This window comes from Mycteria americana, chromosome 1 (assembly GCF_035582795.1).
Source record: "Mycteria americana isolate JAX WOST 10 ecotype Jacksonville Zoo and Gardens chromosome 1, USCA_MyAme_1.0, whole genome shotgun sequence".
Taxonomy (NCBI): Eukaryota; Metazoa; Chordata; class Aves; order Ciconiiformes; family Ciconiidae; genus Mycteria; species Mycteria americana.
In genome coordinates, this window is record NC_134365.1 from 83,898,326 (window position 1) to 83,915,648 (window position 17,323).

At 42.4% G+C, this 17,323-nt stretch overlaps 2 protein-coding genes and 1 long non-coding RNA gene across 3 annotated transcripts in view; 2 read left to right on the forward strand and 1 right to left on the reverse strand.

Annotated features, from left to right (window-relative positions):
- Positions 1 to 464, reverse strand: part of NDUFA9 (NADH:ubiquinone oxidoreductase subunit A9) — a 23,339-nt gene extending 22,875 nt beyond the window's left edge. Inside the window, exon 1 of the mRNA XM_075508612.1 lies at positions 327 to 464. Within this exon, the coding sequence (XP_075364727.1) occupies positions 327 to 384 (58 nt within the window). The 5' untranslated portion in view covers positions 385 to 464. The remainder of the gene's footprint in view (positions 1 to 326) is intronic.
- Positions 318 to 7,836, forward strand: LOC142412796 (uncharacterized). The gene is made up of 3 exons (XR_012776615.1): positions 318 to 445; positions 7,475 to 7,563; positions 7,766 to 7,836. It is a non-coding gene; the product is annotated as an uncharacterized LOC142412796 (long non-coding RNA).
- A 1,591-nt stretch (positions 7,837 to 9,427) lies between these two features.
- AKAP3 (A-kinase anchoring protein 3) lies at positions 9,428 to 13,828 on the forward strand. Its single transcript, XM_075491646.1, is given in 5 exon segments — positions 9,428 to 9,434; positions 11,000 to 11,143; positions 11,283 to 11,471; positions 11,474 to 11,961; positions 13,634 to 13,828. Coding segments are annotated over 5 exon segments (1,023 nt in total).
- The last annotated feature ends 3,495 nt before the right edge of the window (positions 13,829 to 17,323 follow it).

Below are 17,323 nucleotides of genomic sequence, written 5' to 3' on the forward strand. Positions count from 1 at the left end.
ACAGCTACACCGGTAGCCTGAGCCAATCCCATGCAGCCTTTTGGGCTACAAACCCCAGTTCCCTAAAGAGAAGGAAGGCAGAAAACCGACCACTTCTGCCGCAAACAGTTATTTTAGCCAGCTGGTTTGCAGACGCCGCCCCGTGAGCTCCCTCACCCAGCTCTACTCCGAGGGCGCCGCGGGGAGAGAAGGGAGGCCCGCGGGCAGGCGGCTGACAAAGCACCGTACAGGCTCGGGCAGAGAGCGCAAGGGCAGCCTGGCTCCCCGCGGCCCCGCGAGGAGAAGCGGCGCCCCGGCACCAGCCCCTCGGCGGCGGTGACACCCACCTGTCCTTGGCAACAAGAGGCCGCGGGGAGCCCGAGAGCAGAAAGCCACAGCCGCCATCTTGCTTTACCCACCAGCCCCAGCAGCAGACGGAATGCGGACAGGGTCAAAACTCTCCCCAGTGCGTGCGCAACAGCAACCCGCTGGGCGGGAGAATGCGCCTGCGCAGGCTCCTCTACTGCAGCGCGCATGCGTGTAGACGGACATGCTCCCTTTCCCCTCTCCCGCGGGGCGGGGCGAGGGGCGGAGCCGCGGCAGGTGCGGCCCCCGCCCGACGGTTGGGCCCCGCCCAACCTCCCGCTGAGGGGAGGCGGCGCAGGGAGGGGGTTCCCCTCAGCGGGGGTCGGCCCGCGGTCCTGCTGGGGCTCCTGCCGGCCCCGCCGAGCCCGCCTCCCCGGCCCCTCAGCAGAGCCGCGGGCAGTCGTAGCCCCTCGCAGCGGAGCAGCTCCCGAGCCAGGGAGCTGGAGCCAGGGCTGGAGCCAGGGCTGGAGCCAGGCTGGAGCCAGGCCGGCCCGTGGGGGACGGGGAGGCCGGGCGGGGAGCTCCGTGGCAGGGTGCTCCGTGGCAGGGTGTGGTGCAGTCTGTGCCCGGCTGGGGAAGGACGCTTGAGGTCGCAGCCTCACAGCTCGGGAGGTTGGGACGGAAGTTTAGAAGCATCCAAGAGAGGAATTTCAGAGGGAGGATGACCCCCAACGCTTGCAGGTGTACTTGAAAACCCCAAGCTTAGATATTTATTAATCTCTCTAGGTGAACTGCCGTTTCACAGGTCCTTGCGCCTGCTTCCGAGTGCCTGTCTAGTGGGAAACAAGCCAAGTCCAACAATTAAATGACACTAGCTTTGGCCACTACTGAGCTGGACTGATTGAAAACATTTTCAGTAACTCACTACTTACGCCTTGAATTACCTGGGCTCATTAAATTAGCCTTAAATAGGGATTAAACAATTTTATGATTACAGACATGCAACCACTCCAAAATTCCTAACTCCCTCTGTCATCCTAGGTCTTCAACATTTCACTGAGACTTTTTCCCCTAAGCAAGTGCTGCTGTGAATGTTGCATCACAATCACACACAGGGCACTCTAAATCTGCCACTCGCACTATTATAGCCTCGTTTTTCCCATGGGTTCCCATTGCTTTTTGGTCTGCATTGAATACAAATGGCCATTCTTTTGTAACCTGGCTTACACCACTGTAGCTGGTGCTCATATTCACCAAAAAGTTTTTAAAACATCAGCGCAGTAAAAGGCAGAACAGTCAGGGAATATTTCTAGCAATTCGGACAGATTCCAAAATAGTCGATTTTAACTCAGTGTCTGTTCTGATGCAAATCCAAATGGCAGTTCTGCCAGAGCTGTGGAATAGCAGGTGATGTGGGGTTTGGGGCAAAAATCTCGATGCTTTGTGAACTCTGGCCATCTCCAGGTCTCAGCCACAACACGCTTTTCTTTGATGTGTAAGCCAGGCGCACACCGAACTAAACGTGGTCATCTCTTTTTGCTGGTAGCCAGGAACCACAGCAGCAGGCCCCCTCCACCTCCCAACCCCAAACTACCTACCCACCACTGCTCTCTCCACCTTCATCATGCCTGATGGTCTCACCACAGCTTTTCTGAGTGGCCCAGCCTGCCTCAACACCTTCGGGAAATCCAGTTTGTATGGTTGTGCTTAGATACGGTACAAAAAAGCCGATGCTCACAATCTACAAATGCAATGGGTGCTCATGGAAAGCGGTGCGAATTTACCAAGCAGAACTGGGTACCTAGCCTCATTTCAGAAATGGTGCACAGCTACATGAAAACGTCTATCCAACTGCTGCATTTCACATGCACATCTTGTTCTTGATCCAAGGCAGAGCCTCCTGCTGTGGGGACTTGACCCTTAATTGTTCTGTACAGTGACATAAATGTCCATGGGAAGTGATTTTACAAGAAATTCTAAGCCTGGACTAGAAGGAGAAGGATGAATTAAGGCTAAGGCAAAGGACTGTAAATCAGGAGATGTGTCTTCTGCTCCAGGCTTGCCACCACCTGATTTTAGGAGAGATGAACCAGAGCTCTGTGGTTTCCACTCTCCATTTTTAAAAGAATATTTTCCTATTTCAGCAGTGCTATTGTAGGGATAAGATGTGCTAGTTGACCAGAGATGCTTATGTCTTATGGTGATGTAATCATAAAAAAAAGCAGTAAGATAATGGACACATTCAACTTGTTACAGCTCCAATTACAAGTTAACTAGGTTAAATGTGCAATTTACAGGGAGCTGAATTTGATTTTAAAAACAATTTGGAACATCATATTGCTGATTAAGGACTATCTCACTGTATTTGAATCCCAGGGAAGTTAGAGCCAAACATCTAAAAGCAGCCTCAGGGCTACTGGTCACCTAAAATGTGTGAGGATTTATTAAGAGTCCCGTTCTGAGTGTTTCTGGCACATCTCAGCTCTCCCACATCGGGGAACAGTAGGCTAGTTGCAAATGCTGACTTTGAGGGCTCGCAGTTATGAATGGCATGCCTCAGTTTCCACACAACCCTGCACCCTTGGTCTCCCTGTGGCCTTGTTGTTACGGAAATACTGATGTCACTCTGCTTTCTGGCTGGAGCAAGATAAGCAGGAGACCAAAGAGCCAGTCTGGTGAGAACGACCAAACAGCTTAGTTATAAAACCATCCTTTGAAAGCTCCCTGGGCCCAACAAACACACCAGTGCTGCTGAGGTAGGAAAGTCCAACTGATTCTTCAGATTATTCAGTCCATGCAAGGGATAAATAAGAACATGAGTTAATGCCTGGAGACCCCATTTCACCATCCTCTGAATTCATCTGGATGTTTCAGCAGTTTAAGAAACCTCACTAGACTGTTCGCTTCTGAGACTTCCCCTTGCCATAGTCTCCCTTGTCCTTAATGTGGCTTTTGCAAGAGGTGTGCGAGGAACAGCTGGCAGGAACTCTCCTTCCTCTGAAAACTCCTTCTTCCTTTTCTGCTGGGTTTCTCTGCTGAGGTGTTTGGGTGGCTTAGGCCAGCAGTCGGGAGGGGTGCAGGGTGGAAAGCAGGAAGTACCTCTGCTCTCTACATGCTATGTTGCGTCTACTTCATGGTATCTTGCATCTGTTTCATTTGCTAACTCCCTGAGCAGTGTTTGATTTGTAGGATGTTATGTAATTTCCCCAAGGTGTTAACTTCTCATGCTGCAATTGAAGCAGCCCATGAATCAGAATGAAAGCCATTTCTGAGTGCAAGAAAAGAGACATATGCTGCAGAGATCTTTTCATGATAGGTTGTTTCCTGTGATGCTACTTATGAATTTGACTTAGACAAAGCTAGACTATATACTGTAGATGGCAGAAGGGGATCACAGCACTGCCAGTGGATCAAGCAGAGGGTTAGCACTCAGGAGACCAAGGGTGTGTTCCCAGTTTTGCTGCTGGTCTGCTCCATGACATATAGAAGTCATGTCACATTGTCACATCTCAACTTCCCCATCCATAAAGTGGAATAATGATGCCTACTTTGTGAAACACTTAGAAATATACTAATGAAAAGCAGTATAAAGTATTGATATTATTGTTATTGGTTAACTTTGTTTCCTATAGGTAGCATATTTTTGGGTTACTATCCCAATCCTTCAGCTTCCTCTGTTTATATAGAATTATAACTTTTATAATACTTGTTTTGTTTTTTTAAATTGTTTCTTAGTAGTGCGATAATGTTATTGTTTTCTTTATCCTTGTAAAAGTGGTTTCCTAAGTTATCCCAGCCTCCCCACAAATTGTCTTTCTTATAGTATACAACAATAACTAACTTTGAGAAAAACAGATGTGACCATCTCACATTACACTACATAAACAAAATATTTTAGTGCTGACAATAAAAGCTTGTTCTTAGATAAAATAAAAGGTACAGCGGGTTAAATTCAGCCTTGGTTGAAATTGATGTTACACCTACATGTGGGGCCTCTGGCACAGAAGTGTCATAGGAAGGTGATGGCACACAGCAACCACATCTCCTGGAACGCAGAGCAAGGTGCAGAGGGAATGGGGGTGCCCACAGCATTGTTATGCCACTGATGTGAATTTGGGGCTACTTTTGTCCAGTGGTAAGCCCAGGGAAAACAGCAAGAACCCACATCCATTGTCCTTCCAGTAGATCTTGGATGTAAGCTAACGGGTAGTTGGTACTTGCGCTGTCCTGGATCCCACTTGGCCCATCTGACCCAGTGTCGGAGTCCAATACTCTCTAATTAGGTGCTTTTAGATATTCCACACCTCGGAGGGTTTAATGTTTAGTACCAGATTTACTTACCTGAAATCATTTGATGTTACATGGGATTTTGATTTAGCAGAATGGCACAGCAATGTATTTAAATCACAATATAAATACAAATTACACTTAGCAGACTATAGCAATTGCAGTACACAGCTGACTCGCAATACAAATGTGGGTTTCTATAATACTCTCACCATCATCGTGGGCATCCTCTGCTGCTGGGAAGGAATACAGGAAGCCAGCTCAGGCATGGGACAAGGAAAACTATCGTGAGAAGTCTCAGAAGTGAATAGTCTAGAACTATTTCAAAGAGGTTTCTCACGTATATACTCCTCATCCTGGTCTGGCTAACGCAGGAAGACATTTGCGCTCTTTTGTTTAAGTCAGGGATGAGCAGTTCTACAGCTAGTTGATTCACACAGCTGATGTAGCCATTTGTCTAGAACAAAGGCCACTCTCCGGTCCCCTTTGTGTCAAGGGAAGTTCAGGTTTCTGTGCAACAGCTGTGGTCAGTCACTCCCTGCGTTCTTCCCTGAGCTTCACGAGCATGCTGCCCCTGCCTATCTCTGCAGAGGCTTTTTCCATTGTTGGGGTTCAGTGATCAGTCACACCCAGGATCTGTGTAAAACATTGCTTCAAACAATTATCCGAATGCCTCTATTTAAGTTGTCCGTAATCCATAAATCTGAATTTCCAGCAACTTTTCCTCAGCAAGCACTAATTGCCTTGTCTGGTAAGAGATTCACTTTCTGGGTAGGTCGGGGTGAATTAATCTTCCTTTACAGTTAGGTTCAACGACAGCAAGACGTCCCTGAGGCTTCCCATTCCCACTTATCGTCTTGTTGAATTGAACTGACAGAACTGTTTTTCTTGGTCCCCTTTGCTCTCCAGCAAGGTAGGCTTCATGCCACCGTAAAAGGGTGGAATGAATTGAACTGGGGTTTTTTTTCTGATTTAAAGGGACACAATCAACTTGAAAATTAGTCATTTCCAAAGTAAAATGAATAAAAACAATTACAGGTACCATGTCTGTTCTTGAGATTTCCTTATCAGGATTTTGTAATCCAAGTTGTAAGCATTTTGTCCCACCTCTAGCAATATGGAACACTCAAATAAAGTAGGAAGTTGGATGAGAAGATGATGTAATTGAAAAAGCAATCAAAATGCATGTCAAATGCACAAAATACTTAATAGAGAATTCAAATTCCCCTTATGGGTACTGTTAGTAATATTAGGTGGTTTTCGTAACATTAAATGAAAAATGGAAAAGAGAACAACTATGCAGTTGAAAACCTATTTCACTGTATCACTAACCAAACCTTTGCAGCAAAATTAATCCAAATTCTGCAGCAGTAGTGCTGCAGACTAGAATTTCTGTGGCATTTTGTGATATTTTTAAAAAATGAGATTTCAGAAGTGCAGTAGGATACGACAGTGTGTTATGTGAATGCTGTAGCATTCTCTTTCAAACGTGAACATTTGACGAAGTACCCTTTGTGGTCAGGCTCACTGAAATCAACAGAAAATCTTCAAAATTGTAAAATTAGCCATCTGCATAAGACTTTGGAGGATCTGGAGCATTTAAAACTTTGCAGCCCAACTTTTCTCAACACTGCTGAATAACACTAGTGATATAATGTCTGGTCAGTTAATTATATTTTGGTTTATACTTTGCCATAATTGCAACTGTAACAGGGTTGTTTCTGTAGAAAATGAAAAAAAAAAAACAAAAACCAACAGCAAATTCCTTTGGAGAAAGATGAACACAGGTTATTGGGGCAAAAGTATTTTATATAGCATGAAAGGCAGTTGGCATTTGAATTATGCATGCTACAAAAAAAAGACTATCATAATATTTAACAAAGTGGGTGCTCTCTCTGCAAAAATTGCTTTTCGAACAACACATACCAGAACTACTGCTTATGCACCTGTGTTGTGGTTTAACCCCAGTCAGCAACTAAGCACCAAACAGCTGGTCACTCCCCCTCCTTGCCCCTGCAGTGGGATGGGGGAGAGAATCGGGGAAAAAAAAGTAAAACCTGTGGGTTGAGATAAAGACGGTTTAGTAGGACAGCAGAGGAAGAGAAAATAATGATAATGATAATAATAATAATAATAATAATGATAAAAGAATGTGCAAAACAAGTGATGCACAATGCAATCGCTCACCACCTGCTGACCGATGCCCAGCCCGTCCCCAAGCAGCAATCGCTGCCCCCTGGCCACCTCCCCCCAGCTTATATACTGAGCATGATGGCATATGGTATGGAATAGCCCTTTGGCCAGCTGGGGTCAGCTGTCCTGGCTGTGCCCCCTCCCAGCCTCTTGTGCACCTGGCAGAGCATGGGAAGCTGAAAAGTCCTTGACCAGTGTAAGCACTGCTTAGCAACAACTAAAACATCAGTGTGTTGTCAACATTTATTCTCATACTAAATCCAAAACACAGCCCTATATCAGCTACTAGGAAGAAAATTATCCCAGGACATCTGAAACCAGGACAACCTGGGAAGATAGACAGATACCTCAGTGTGCTCAAGGCTAGACTTCTGGAATACATTGCTTCAGCAAATTCATGCCCATGGAATAAATGAAAGCCTGATTAAAGTCAGTAGATTATCCACATCTAAGCCATCACTTTTTACCAAATGAGAACAAGAGAGAATTTTATAGGTTCTTGTTTTGCTGCCTTTCTCTTTTTCACACTCCTTAGTTACTATTTCAGCATTTAATGAGATTTTCCAAATGCTAATAGTATTGCGGCATTTGATTTATGTTGTTCTCAAATGCATTGCGAGACCCCTAGTAAAGATAAAAATTAGCAAAAGTAGAGTGCTAGTGTTGCCATTCACAAAGATATCGTAACAACAATTTTTGTCTGTTTTAGACTCTAATTATACATGATTGCCTACAGGAGATTTTCTTGGAAATACTGAGGAAAATTACAATCTTTCAGCCTGTTGCAGGAACAAAAAGGTAAGTTATTTCAAAAACTTAATTTAAATACAGCTCATCTCCAGAAGGGGCAAGAGGCATTTTCTGGAGTTAAGGCATTAAATTACAACTTTCTACTCCTTTAGAAATCTGTGTGTGATATACTGGCTTGCATGAATTTAAAAAATTGCAAGCTCAGCCTACAAAAGCTTCTTTTATTTTTGATACTTGTATTTTCATTCAGACAGAGATTTTTTGAAGATCTTCATTTTCTCTGAAGAATCCTAGTTTCAGTGTGTGAGCCTGTCCATAAATGGAAATAAAGTATGAAGTTACCAAATTAAATTCTGACTTTTCTCTGGTGAAAAATTGAAAACCTCATATTTCCATAATACAGTACATACTGTAAACACTTCTTTTCTTTTCATTTCCATGCCTTTCTTGGATTTTTATTTTTTTACTCATTGATATCTGATAATATTGACTGGCTGCAGAGTCAGAGAGCTCTGTAAAGTGGATCATTATATTCTTGGAGGCCAGACAGAACAGAATTGGACAGTAAAAAATGTGTTTCTTTTAATTATTTTGTATACGCATCTGCATGTAGAAAAAGCACCCAGGAAAGCAAGGAAGAGGATTGTGCCTCGTTAAATATTTTTAAGAAAGTTACACCTTTTCCTTGTTAAATTTGCTAGTAAAAGGAACACCCTTTGCTACCAAATATCAAATGTTTGTACATGTGCAACACAACTTTGTATTCTCCTCACTGGTTAATTCTAGGACTGCCATCCCTTGAATGCAGGGATATTGCTGTTGCTTACATACGGTAGTTACTGCTGCTCTGCAGTAAGGAATTTGTTGTCTAAATAGGGGAAAGCAAAATTCTTCAGTTTCTTGTACTGTAAATTGGTTAAGCACATGCAGAGAACTGAGACTTAGAATTTCTCATCTGATATATACATGTTTTCTTATCACCCAAAGTAAACCATTGCATACTTTTTCAGACCATGTTCCTCAGTGCTTAATAACGTTATCCTTGGCACTAGCCAGGAGTATTTGAATTAAGATTTAGTGTGTTAATCCATACCAAGTAATTTTGAGTTGAAGCTAGACCTGGGTAAGTCTAGACTAGCTCTTTCAGACGGCTCAGCAAAGGTGCTCTGGTTTCGTAGAGGAACTATAAAGGTTCATTTCCTGTGTATGAGGACTTGGATGTCAAGGGGGAGTATTTCTAGAAGCATGTATAGTTCAGTCTACATTCTCTTTGTACCAATCACATCTTCAAAAGTTTAACTGTACATTCTTTGACACTAATTTTCTATCTCTTCAAATTCATGCAGCTGCATACCCTGAGTTTAACAGAATGTTTGGGTTTTGTTTAACCTCCAAATACTCATACAAAGATTGATAGGAAAAAAAATGGTGAAACTCTGTGTTGTGGATTGTTTGCAATGGCTTTAGAGAGAAACTAAATACTGGAAAATCCCTTTTCTAAGTAGAAATTAAAGATGAAAGAACAGGTGAGAGGAAAAAGAGGTAGAAAGAAGAAGAGGCCACGGACAAATGTTTTTTCCACCAAATCTTTATGACAATCTCTGGTATTTCAGCTTGCAATACATACACACCTTTCACAAACAACAGAAAAGGTGGTAGAGTTTGAAAGGAGCTAGTCTGAGGAAGGTAGCAGAAAGGAGACGGCTCTATTCAAAGGAATCACTAAAAGAGGAGAGATGAGAAATAAAATAGAACATAGTGAAGGATTGCAATTCTTTATCCTATGTCCACTGGTGCATGCCAGGGTAAATAAAAAATCTACAACATTCAAACAGCCAGGTGGGCATATAAATCCATACTCTGTGACAGAAAACATAAGAAGGAAGGTAATCATTTGTGGCACAGCCACAGCATGGAAGGTATCTAGCTCAGAAGACACAGCTGGTCACGGAAGTGGATGCCAAACACACTGGCTGTTACAGCTAGTAGAAATAGGCCCTTAAGTGCAGTCAGAGAGACCCAAATATTGTTTTTGCCAGTTTGAAAAAAATGAAGCTATGGGACAATAAGGAGTGGCACAGCTGTAAGCTGCCTTATGTTTCTACTGTGGCCGTGGAAATACTGTCTGGATGAGAGTGCCAGCGGTAAAATGGCTTATCCTGAACTCTAGCAGGCTAAATCAAGTCCCTGCCATTCTGTTGTTACGTAACTGAGCCACACGTACATAAATAAGGTCATGCCTATCTTGATGAGCATACCTGTAGCTATGCCTACGATTTTGAAGTCTACCCCAAACTTATGCTTGCGTCAGTACTAAGTGTAGAAGATATTCTCCAGATGCAAACCCTTCTTATGCCAAAGCCATTTTTAGGCATTCAGAGGGGATGAGCCTAGGAAATTCTGCCTCTAGAATTAGTGCTGCCTGCTGAAATGACATACCCACATGCTGTGTCCCCACATTTTTCCCAGTATTCGCTGCACTGTTTATACTGACGTACACAATTTTTCATATAATCTTGCTGCAGATGCTGACTTGGGAGCAAAGCTAGACAAAAGGACAAGTTGTTTCAAGTCCCCAGACAGGTTCAGAAAATGCAAAATATTGCAAGATACCTGTCCATAAATCCCCTCACTGTTCTGGGCTTCTCCTGTCACTCTTTCCTTTTTAAATGTGTGTCTCCTTCATTCTGTGGAAAGATACACAGTTGGAGTAGCTGGCTGACTGTACACTGATTGTAAGAAACAAAACCACAGAGGAGTAGTGATTTAGAGTCTATGGTTTTAACCTAACCTGAAATTAGAAGTGTCCTCCATAATGAGGCTGCAATAGAGCCTATCAGATAGCAGTAACCATCACTTATGGAGCAACAGTAGCCCTCAACAGAAAAAATAAAACAGGTTTTAGTGGCTCAATGGCAAAACCAGCTAACCTTTATTCATATTAGTATTCACATAGTTTATGCCACTGGTGGAGGTAGTTGCTACCATTGACAACATACCACTGAGATCAGTATGCATACTGATTCTTCTGTAGTCACCAAGACCAATCAGAATTTCACTGGGCACTCACACACAACTCCTTGACATGGAAAGATCCTTTGTGCCAAAGGACAAAGGTGTGAATAACAAATCATTATGCGTTTCCATTTTGTTTTATTCCTGAGACTGATTCAGGAATCTGATCCACTCAAAATCTTGAGCTGGTTTCAAAAAGACCCTGAAAGATGTGCACTCAGCACTGGGGATGTGCTGAAAAGCGTAAGAGTGATGGAAATTCAAGACAACCATCTGCTGAGGGGCAGAGCTTCAAACAGTGCGGTGTATCACCAGGACGATTCAGTGTCTATGGTGAACATACTAGTCTGGTTGTCAGATCCAGCACTAGGCTACCAGATTGTCACTTGAAGATGAAAACCACTCCAAATCCAAAGGAGCCAAAGGGCGCAGAGGATGAGGCCACTACTTGAAGGCAAGTGAGAGTCAGAAGAGGTTTCCTTTTATGCTGACAGACTCTCTAACCTTGTCATTGCAATGGCGCATAAAGAGGTTCATGAAAAGTCAGATGTCCCTGACCCATGTTTTGCTGTTCTTGGAAAGCTTAGTCATAAATCTGTTGGACTGGGTACAAGTAAATATAAAAATAATCCATCAGCAAATGTTACTCATGTCAATACGAAAGAAACTAAATATGAAGATAGTCCACCTTCCAAGAAGACATTTTTAATAAAGAAATAAACCAGTCTTCCAATAGAAATGAGCTTTTCCAGAAGAGAATGGTAGGACAAGAGAAGGGAAAATGCCATCACAACAACGTTTTGGCCAAGATGAATTTGCATATAATTTAAGGAAAGAGATACTAATTTATGCAAATAATGTGGTTTCAGTCATGGTGGTCTCAGTTATGAAGACCACGGAAGGTCAGGCAAATGACTCAAATATAGCATGTATTGTGCTGAAAACATATTACAGAAGCACTCTAAGGCCATGGTTTCAGACTTAATAGACTCCTGTATGAAACTCTTACATGACCTAGCAGGAAAACTCTTGACTAATTCAGATTTTGCTTCTTCAGTGAAGCTGACTCTGTTCACCCTAGGCAGTCATAATGCTGCAGAAATTGTACAAGCAATGTTGAATCATTTGCATTCTACCTTGATAGTGCAAAAACCTGTAGGAGATAACATCTATCATATGCCTCTGTGAAGACAGGTTCACAAACAGAGGCACAGACTCAGAATTGAGGTTTGCAGCAACAAGGACTGAACATTGCTGAAAGAAAAAGAAATGACCTGTGCAGGTGCAGTGGGTAACCACATTATTAAGCAAGGGTTTACCTTCTGGCATGAAAACCAAAACCAATGCAGCCAATGCTCAAAATCACAGCCAGGAAGGGAAGCTGAAACAAGATCACCAAGGAACATGCCCTGGAGTTCAGAAATTTGGGATGTAGCCAAAATGTTACCAGATTCATGGGCTTGATTGTGATTGCATTATTGCCCATAGCTTGTCATCTAATCTAGCAGAAGAATGCCAACAAGAAAGCAACAGAAAGTAGCAATGTTAGCAAAGCAGGTCCTTGGGTTATTATTACAGGAGTCCCGTGGTCCCACCTTCCAAACATTTTCAGAAAGATGTCAGGATCCATCAAAAGAAGCTGAAGAATGGGATTCACAGAAGTCAGATACAGAAAGGCAGAAGCCTGAAAATGACGTGTCCAGTGCTACCTTAGTGCTAATCTGGAAGTTAACAAAAAAATAGAAGAGGTTTTTTTGTTTGCAAAGTAGAAGGTCAGCCTAGAAATCCAATTGTTGATGAAACAAACCAAAATACTGGCAAAACCACTAAGGGACATATTGGCCTTTCAGACACCGAGGGGCCATATCTGGACCGACTAAAATGCTTACTGATCAACTTCATCTGGGCAGAGAAGACAGCAGCAATGCACAGTTTATTGGCAGTCTGGTAGGTACAGTGCTAAAGCTGTGTCTTGTGATAGTTAAATACAGCAACCCTGAGTCACTTCTGGCAGAGCCAGGGAGCAGTGACGATGGCACAGGATCAGTAGGCTCTAAGGGCATGGGAACTGCTAACTCTGTGGCTGGATCCCGTAAAGGTACTGTAGCAGGACACAGGGTGGTAGTGGTGAATCAAAATCCTTCTGAAAATGTGTGTAACAGCTCTGAGCCCTTTTGCAGTGGGTGACTGCATCTCAGGCAGACATGCCTGTGCTTTGCTTCTTGGACGGTGATGAGGAGTTCATGAATAAAGTGAGCAAGGCAGAAATTAGAACCTGATTGTACTTAGTTGTTTGGTTGGTTCCCCCAATCTTACTGCCTTACGGGGAACAAAGATTTTCTTAATAAAATCCTTTCTAGACATTTCTTTTTTTAAGCTAGTGCCCAGAGTAGCAATGTGGTAATATTAAATCTACTGTCCCGTTACAAAATAGTAAACTAATAGGTGTTAAAGACATAAAGAAAAATATGTACCTTTAGCTCTGCACAAAGGTGGTACAAAATTATCTTATATGCTGTATTTCCCACAAATTCAGTGGGTCTCATTTTACAGGTAACAAATACATTTGCTTTCAACATTTATTACATAAATTAAGATGTTTACATTCAGAACTGTTCTAATGGCAATGCCATTTAATAAAGAAATGTTTACATTTTAAACATTATGAGTTGTTCACAAACATTTTTACCCATGTTACTGAATTGCTATGGATTCTGAGTATCCAAATAATTCAGAATCCCAAATTACTTTTCACTCTGTATTTATTATATTTCTTTCAACTTGGACTGAGTTGTGTTTGGAGTCTTCTCCCCTTTACTAATGACCTAGCAGACAGCAGCACTTCACCTCTTGTAATCATTCCGTTTGCAGCCTGTTACAGAATCCAGCCAGGAGAATGTAAGCCTCCAACAGCAGGATGGAAGTAGAGGACTGAGATGCATCTGCTACATCACGTTCATTCACACACACAGACACATGCATGTGCACAGTCTCTTTAGTTCCCCTTTAAAATAATTGACCTTGTCAGTACATCTGGTGTATCACACCTGTATATCGCTGCAGGGGTATAACACACTTCTGTTGTATTTCTGGTTTTCTGCAGCTTCAGAAACTGTCATCAGTAGCAGTGGAGAAGGGATACAAAGTAGGAGAAATTTTACAAGCAATGCTGAAATATGGGAAGGAAAGGCAGTCTGGTGAGACTGTAGGCAACTCTGTTCAGTTGCCAGTCTTGAACGGGCTGCTTAATAACTCGTCAGCAGGGCCATTGCCTGTCATGTCCTCACCAGCAGCATGATGCTGGGCCAGCAAAGCACAGCACGCTGATGTCAGCCAAGCACTTAGCAGAACTCCATCATCTCAGACTCATTTATACACCAGTGATTTGTAGGAGCTGATATTAGTCGTACTACTCATGCTTGGCAAATGTATGAATTAAAAAAGCATGCAAAATAGCTGGGGAAATCTGTTTGAAAAAATATTGGTCACAAAAACTGCCGTTTACCTGCCTCCTTGAAAAAAATTTTGTGTGCTCTTCTTGGCTGCCTCCACCACAGAATTCCTGTCCTTCCTGAGTATCTTTCTTCAGGCAGAGTTTGGCCCGGTGCAGAGGGACCTAAGCTCTTTACCTAGAGTTTTCACTGTGCTTGGAGTCAAGCCTAGGAGATACCGAGTCATTACCAGGTTTGTTTCTCCTCTGTACACACTGAATGCAATACAGCTTGATTCTCCCTCCATTTGTTAGATAGCTGCCCATGAATGGAATGAGAAAGTGGGCGCATCCAAGGAAAGGCAAGCTCCTTGCTCTCTGGAGTGACTCCGGGTTTGCAGCAAACCAGCCTGTCACTCATGCACTCCAGCCAGTCCTTGTCCCCCAGCAAGTGCTATGGTTTCAGCATTCCTCAAACTTCGCTCTTTATCCACGTGAAAGCATTTGAGAGTTTGAGACTGGTGTCTTTAAACAACCAAGTTTTTTGTTCTGTAATGCATAGTCTTTTCCTTAGAAATCTGCATAGTGACATCAGAAAATCACAGAGATCCAGGGCGACCATGTTGTGACACAATTTTAGGGACTGGAGGTTAAGAGTGATTTTATATAATGTGGAAAATAGAGAAAATAGTATATTATTGAAATTTTTAGATAATGCCAATAAGAAAAAGACAAAAAATACCACTGAGGGCATAGAATGTGACCCAGAAAAAAAAAATTATAACATAAGGAGAGATTGCATACAGTATCAGGAGAGACAGAATAATGTAATATTTATAATATGATTTATAATATCAGGAAAGACCGAATTTAGAAAAATGCAAGGCAGCTGTAAAAAAAACTGAAATACAAATACACAGTGGAAAGCAGAAGCCAGGAAAACAGCACCAAAAGAGGCCAAGGAGTGACAGTGAAGATCAAGTGAGATATGTTTTCAATACACTGTTATATAGAGACAGAGAGACTATAGGGAAATATATTAAGGCCTGACTTAACAAAGTACAGAGGTACCATAGTCCTAAGTTGTACACCCCCATAAGATTGCTCCTTGAACAGTAAATCTAGTCCGAGAAATTACTTTAACAGAAAAATACTGAAATAATGGAGCAAATTTAGAAGGCAGAAAATTGATAATGGGCTACAAGATGTGATTTTTTGAATAATTAAATATATCTATGTGAGTTACAAGATTTCATGTGAATGGACATATATAACATGATGATTGCTTGTGCAAGAGATCTTTAAATATTAAAGCAAGAAGGGAATTTATTTAGAAACGTACTAGAAGGCATAACTAAAATAACAGAGGTAAAGTAAATACCAGTAAGTAATCACTACCCGTCATCAGGATTTATAACCGTGTACTTTGTAGCTAACCCTGGCCATTGTTACTTTATGAACACTTACATAGCCAGTAGATATACATTAAGGTTACAAAGAAGGTCAGTGAATTGAGCTCACACGTTTCTGCTCCTTGCAGCCTATTGAATGCCCAAGTTTTTGGCCAAGTTTGATCGTGTTTGCGCTAGCGTTAAATCTGGAATGACTTGGGTTCAGTAAACAAACTGACCCTCTGCACCCTAAAGGGCTCCTGCGACAGAACTAGGACCATAGTGGGGAGACAGCATGAGTCTTGGGTGACCTGGGCTGTATCTTCCCAGATGGCTCAGCTCCCTGCACAGGCAGATTTTGCCAATCCAGTATTTCTCAGCAGGAAACTGGCATGGCTTGTGCCAGTAATCGTGCTGTATTTTCCACCACTGAAGGCCCTCAGAGAGGATCCTGCACAATGAAGTCAGTAAATCATTTTGTCCAACACAGCTTCTCTGTGCTTGATCTGGTGAAGCCCAACATCAGACCCTTTCCATGTGTTCATAAGATACAGTGACTAAAAGAAAAAATATCGAATAACAAAATTCCTTTCACAGTGAACAGGAAAAGTTTCATGGAGAAAAGCACTCTGCACAGCTGGAGGACCACACAGATCAACCTCATTTGCCAGAGTATAGCGATGATCTCATTTCAGTTCATGATGTAGTTAAAACAGGGAGGTCTAATTAAAGCTTGCTTTGAATGGAGAAATAGTATCAAGAGCAGGGAGAAGTGGAAGGATTGGTTTACTCTGTGGCTATCATCTTAACAGAGCTAGGAGACAGACTTCTCAGATTGTAGGTTAGTTCCTTTGGAAACATTATCTTCTGTTTCCTTCCAAATGGACAAGTAAGAGCTGTTAAGAGCCCATGGAAACATCCAATTGCAATAGTTAGGAAAGGACACAACAATCACAAACGGAGTATTGGAGGCAAAGGGAACCAAGCTATTTTTTATATCTGGTAATGGGACATCTAACTCCTGCGTGTAAGTACAAATAGGTTCACTATGGGAGTCCGTAGATCTCACAGAGAGCAAACACAGACTTTCCCATCGCTGCCATCAGCTGATGTAAGGTCTTTCATGAAATCGTAGTGTACTTGGACTTGTGCTTATGGCAGGAGCTGCTGAGTGTGCCACTGACAGAATGGAAAACTTTGTGTTAAAGAAAACATCTAAACCAAAATTATTGCTCCTGGACTCTGAGGAAATAAAAGTCTCTGAAATTAATATGTTGTTTTTCTCTGTAACTAGGTAAAAAGGTGCTGCCAACAGTACACCGGGTGGGGTGTAGTATTTCTGTCATCTCTGTCTACCCACATTTTAAAATTCCTTGCATAAGCAAGGGACTGGAGTTCAAATTGCTTGCTCTGATCAGGTGGAGAAGGAATTTTCCTCATTGGGTTTAGATCTCCTTGTGAACAGACAGGTAGGGAACATAGCTGGTAGCCAAGGCAGGTAAGAGAGACTATGTCTAATAATCTGCAAGAATTGAAAAACTAAGAGATTGTCAATACCTGCATTCGTGGTTTTTTTACCAGTTCTTCACGCTGCTTTCTATGATTTATCTCATCACCTTAATTCTTCCCCACCTACTTGCCTAGTTTTTTTCTTCCAGCTAATCTCAGAAGTTTTTGAATATCCAGTATTGGTACCATTCTGTGTCCATAGAAGCCAGCAAGAGGAATTTTAATGTTTACTAATATCAGTAAACCAAGACCTTTTTCAGACTGCCTTACTGCACATAAACTGGGGAGGGGTGGAAGGGTGACTGTTACCTTACTCTGTTGGAAAACAGTGATCAGCCAGATCGTCATCAGGCCATATCTCTAGAGCTGGCTGTTGGTCTCCAGGTGAAGCTTCAGGGACTCAACACCAAAGCTATTTCCCAGGGCAGGTGGTCAGTTTAATTTTGCATTGTAAAATAGCATG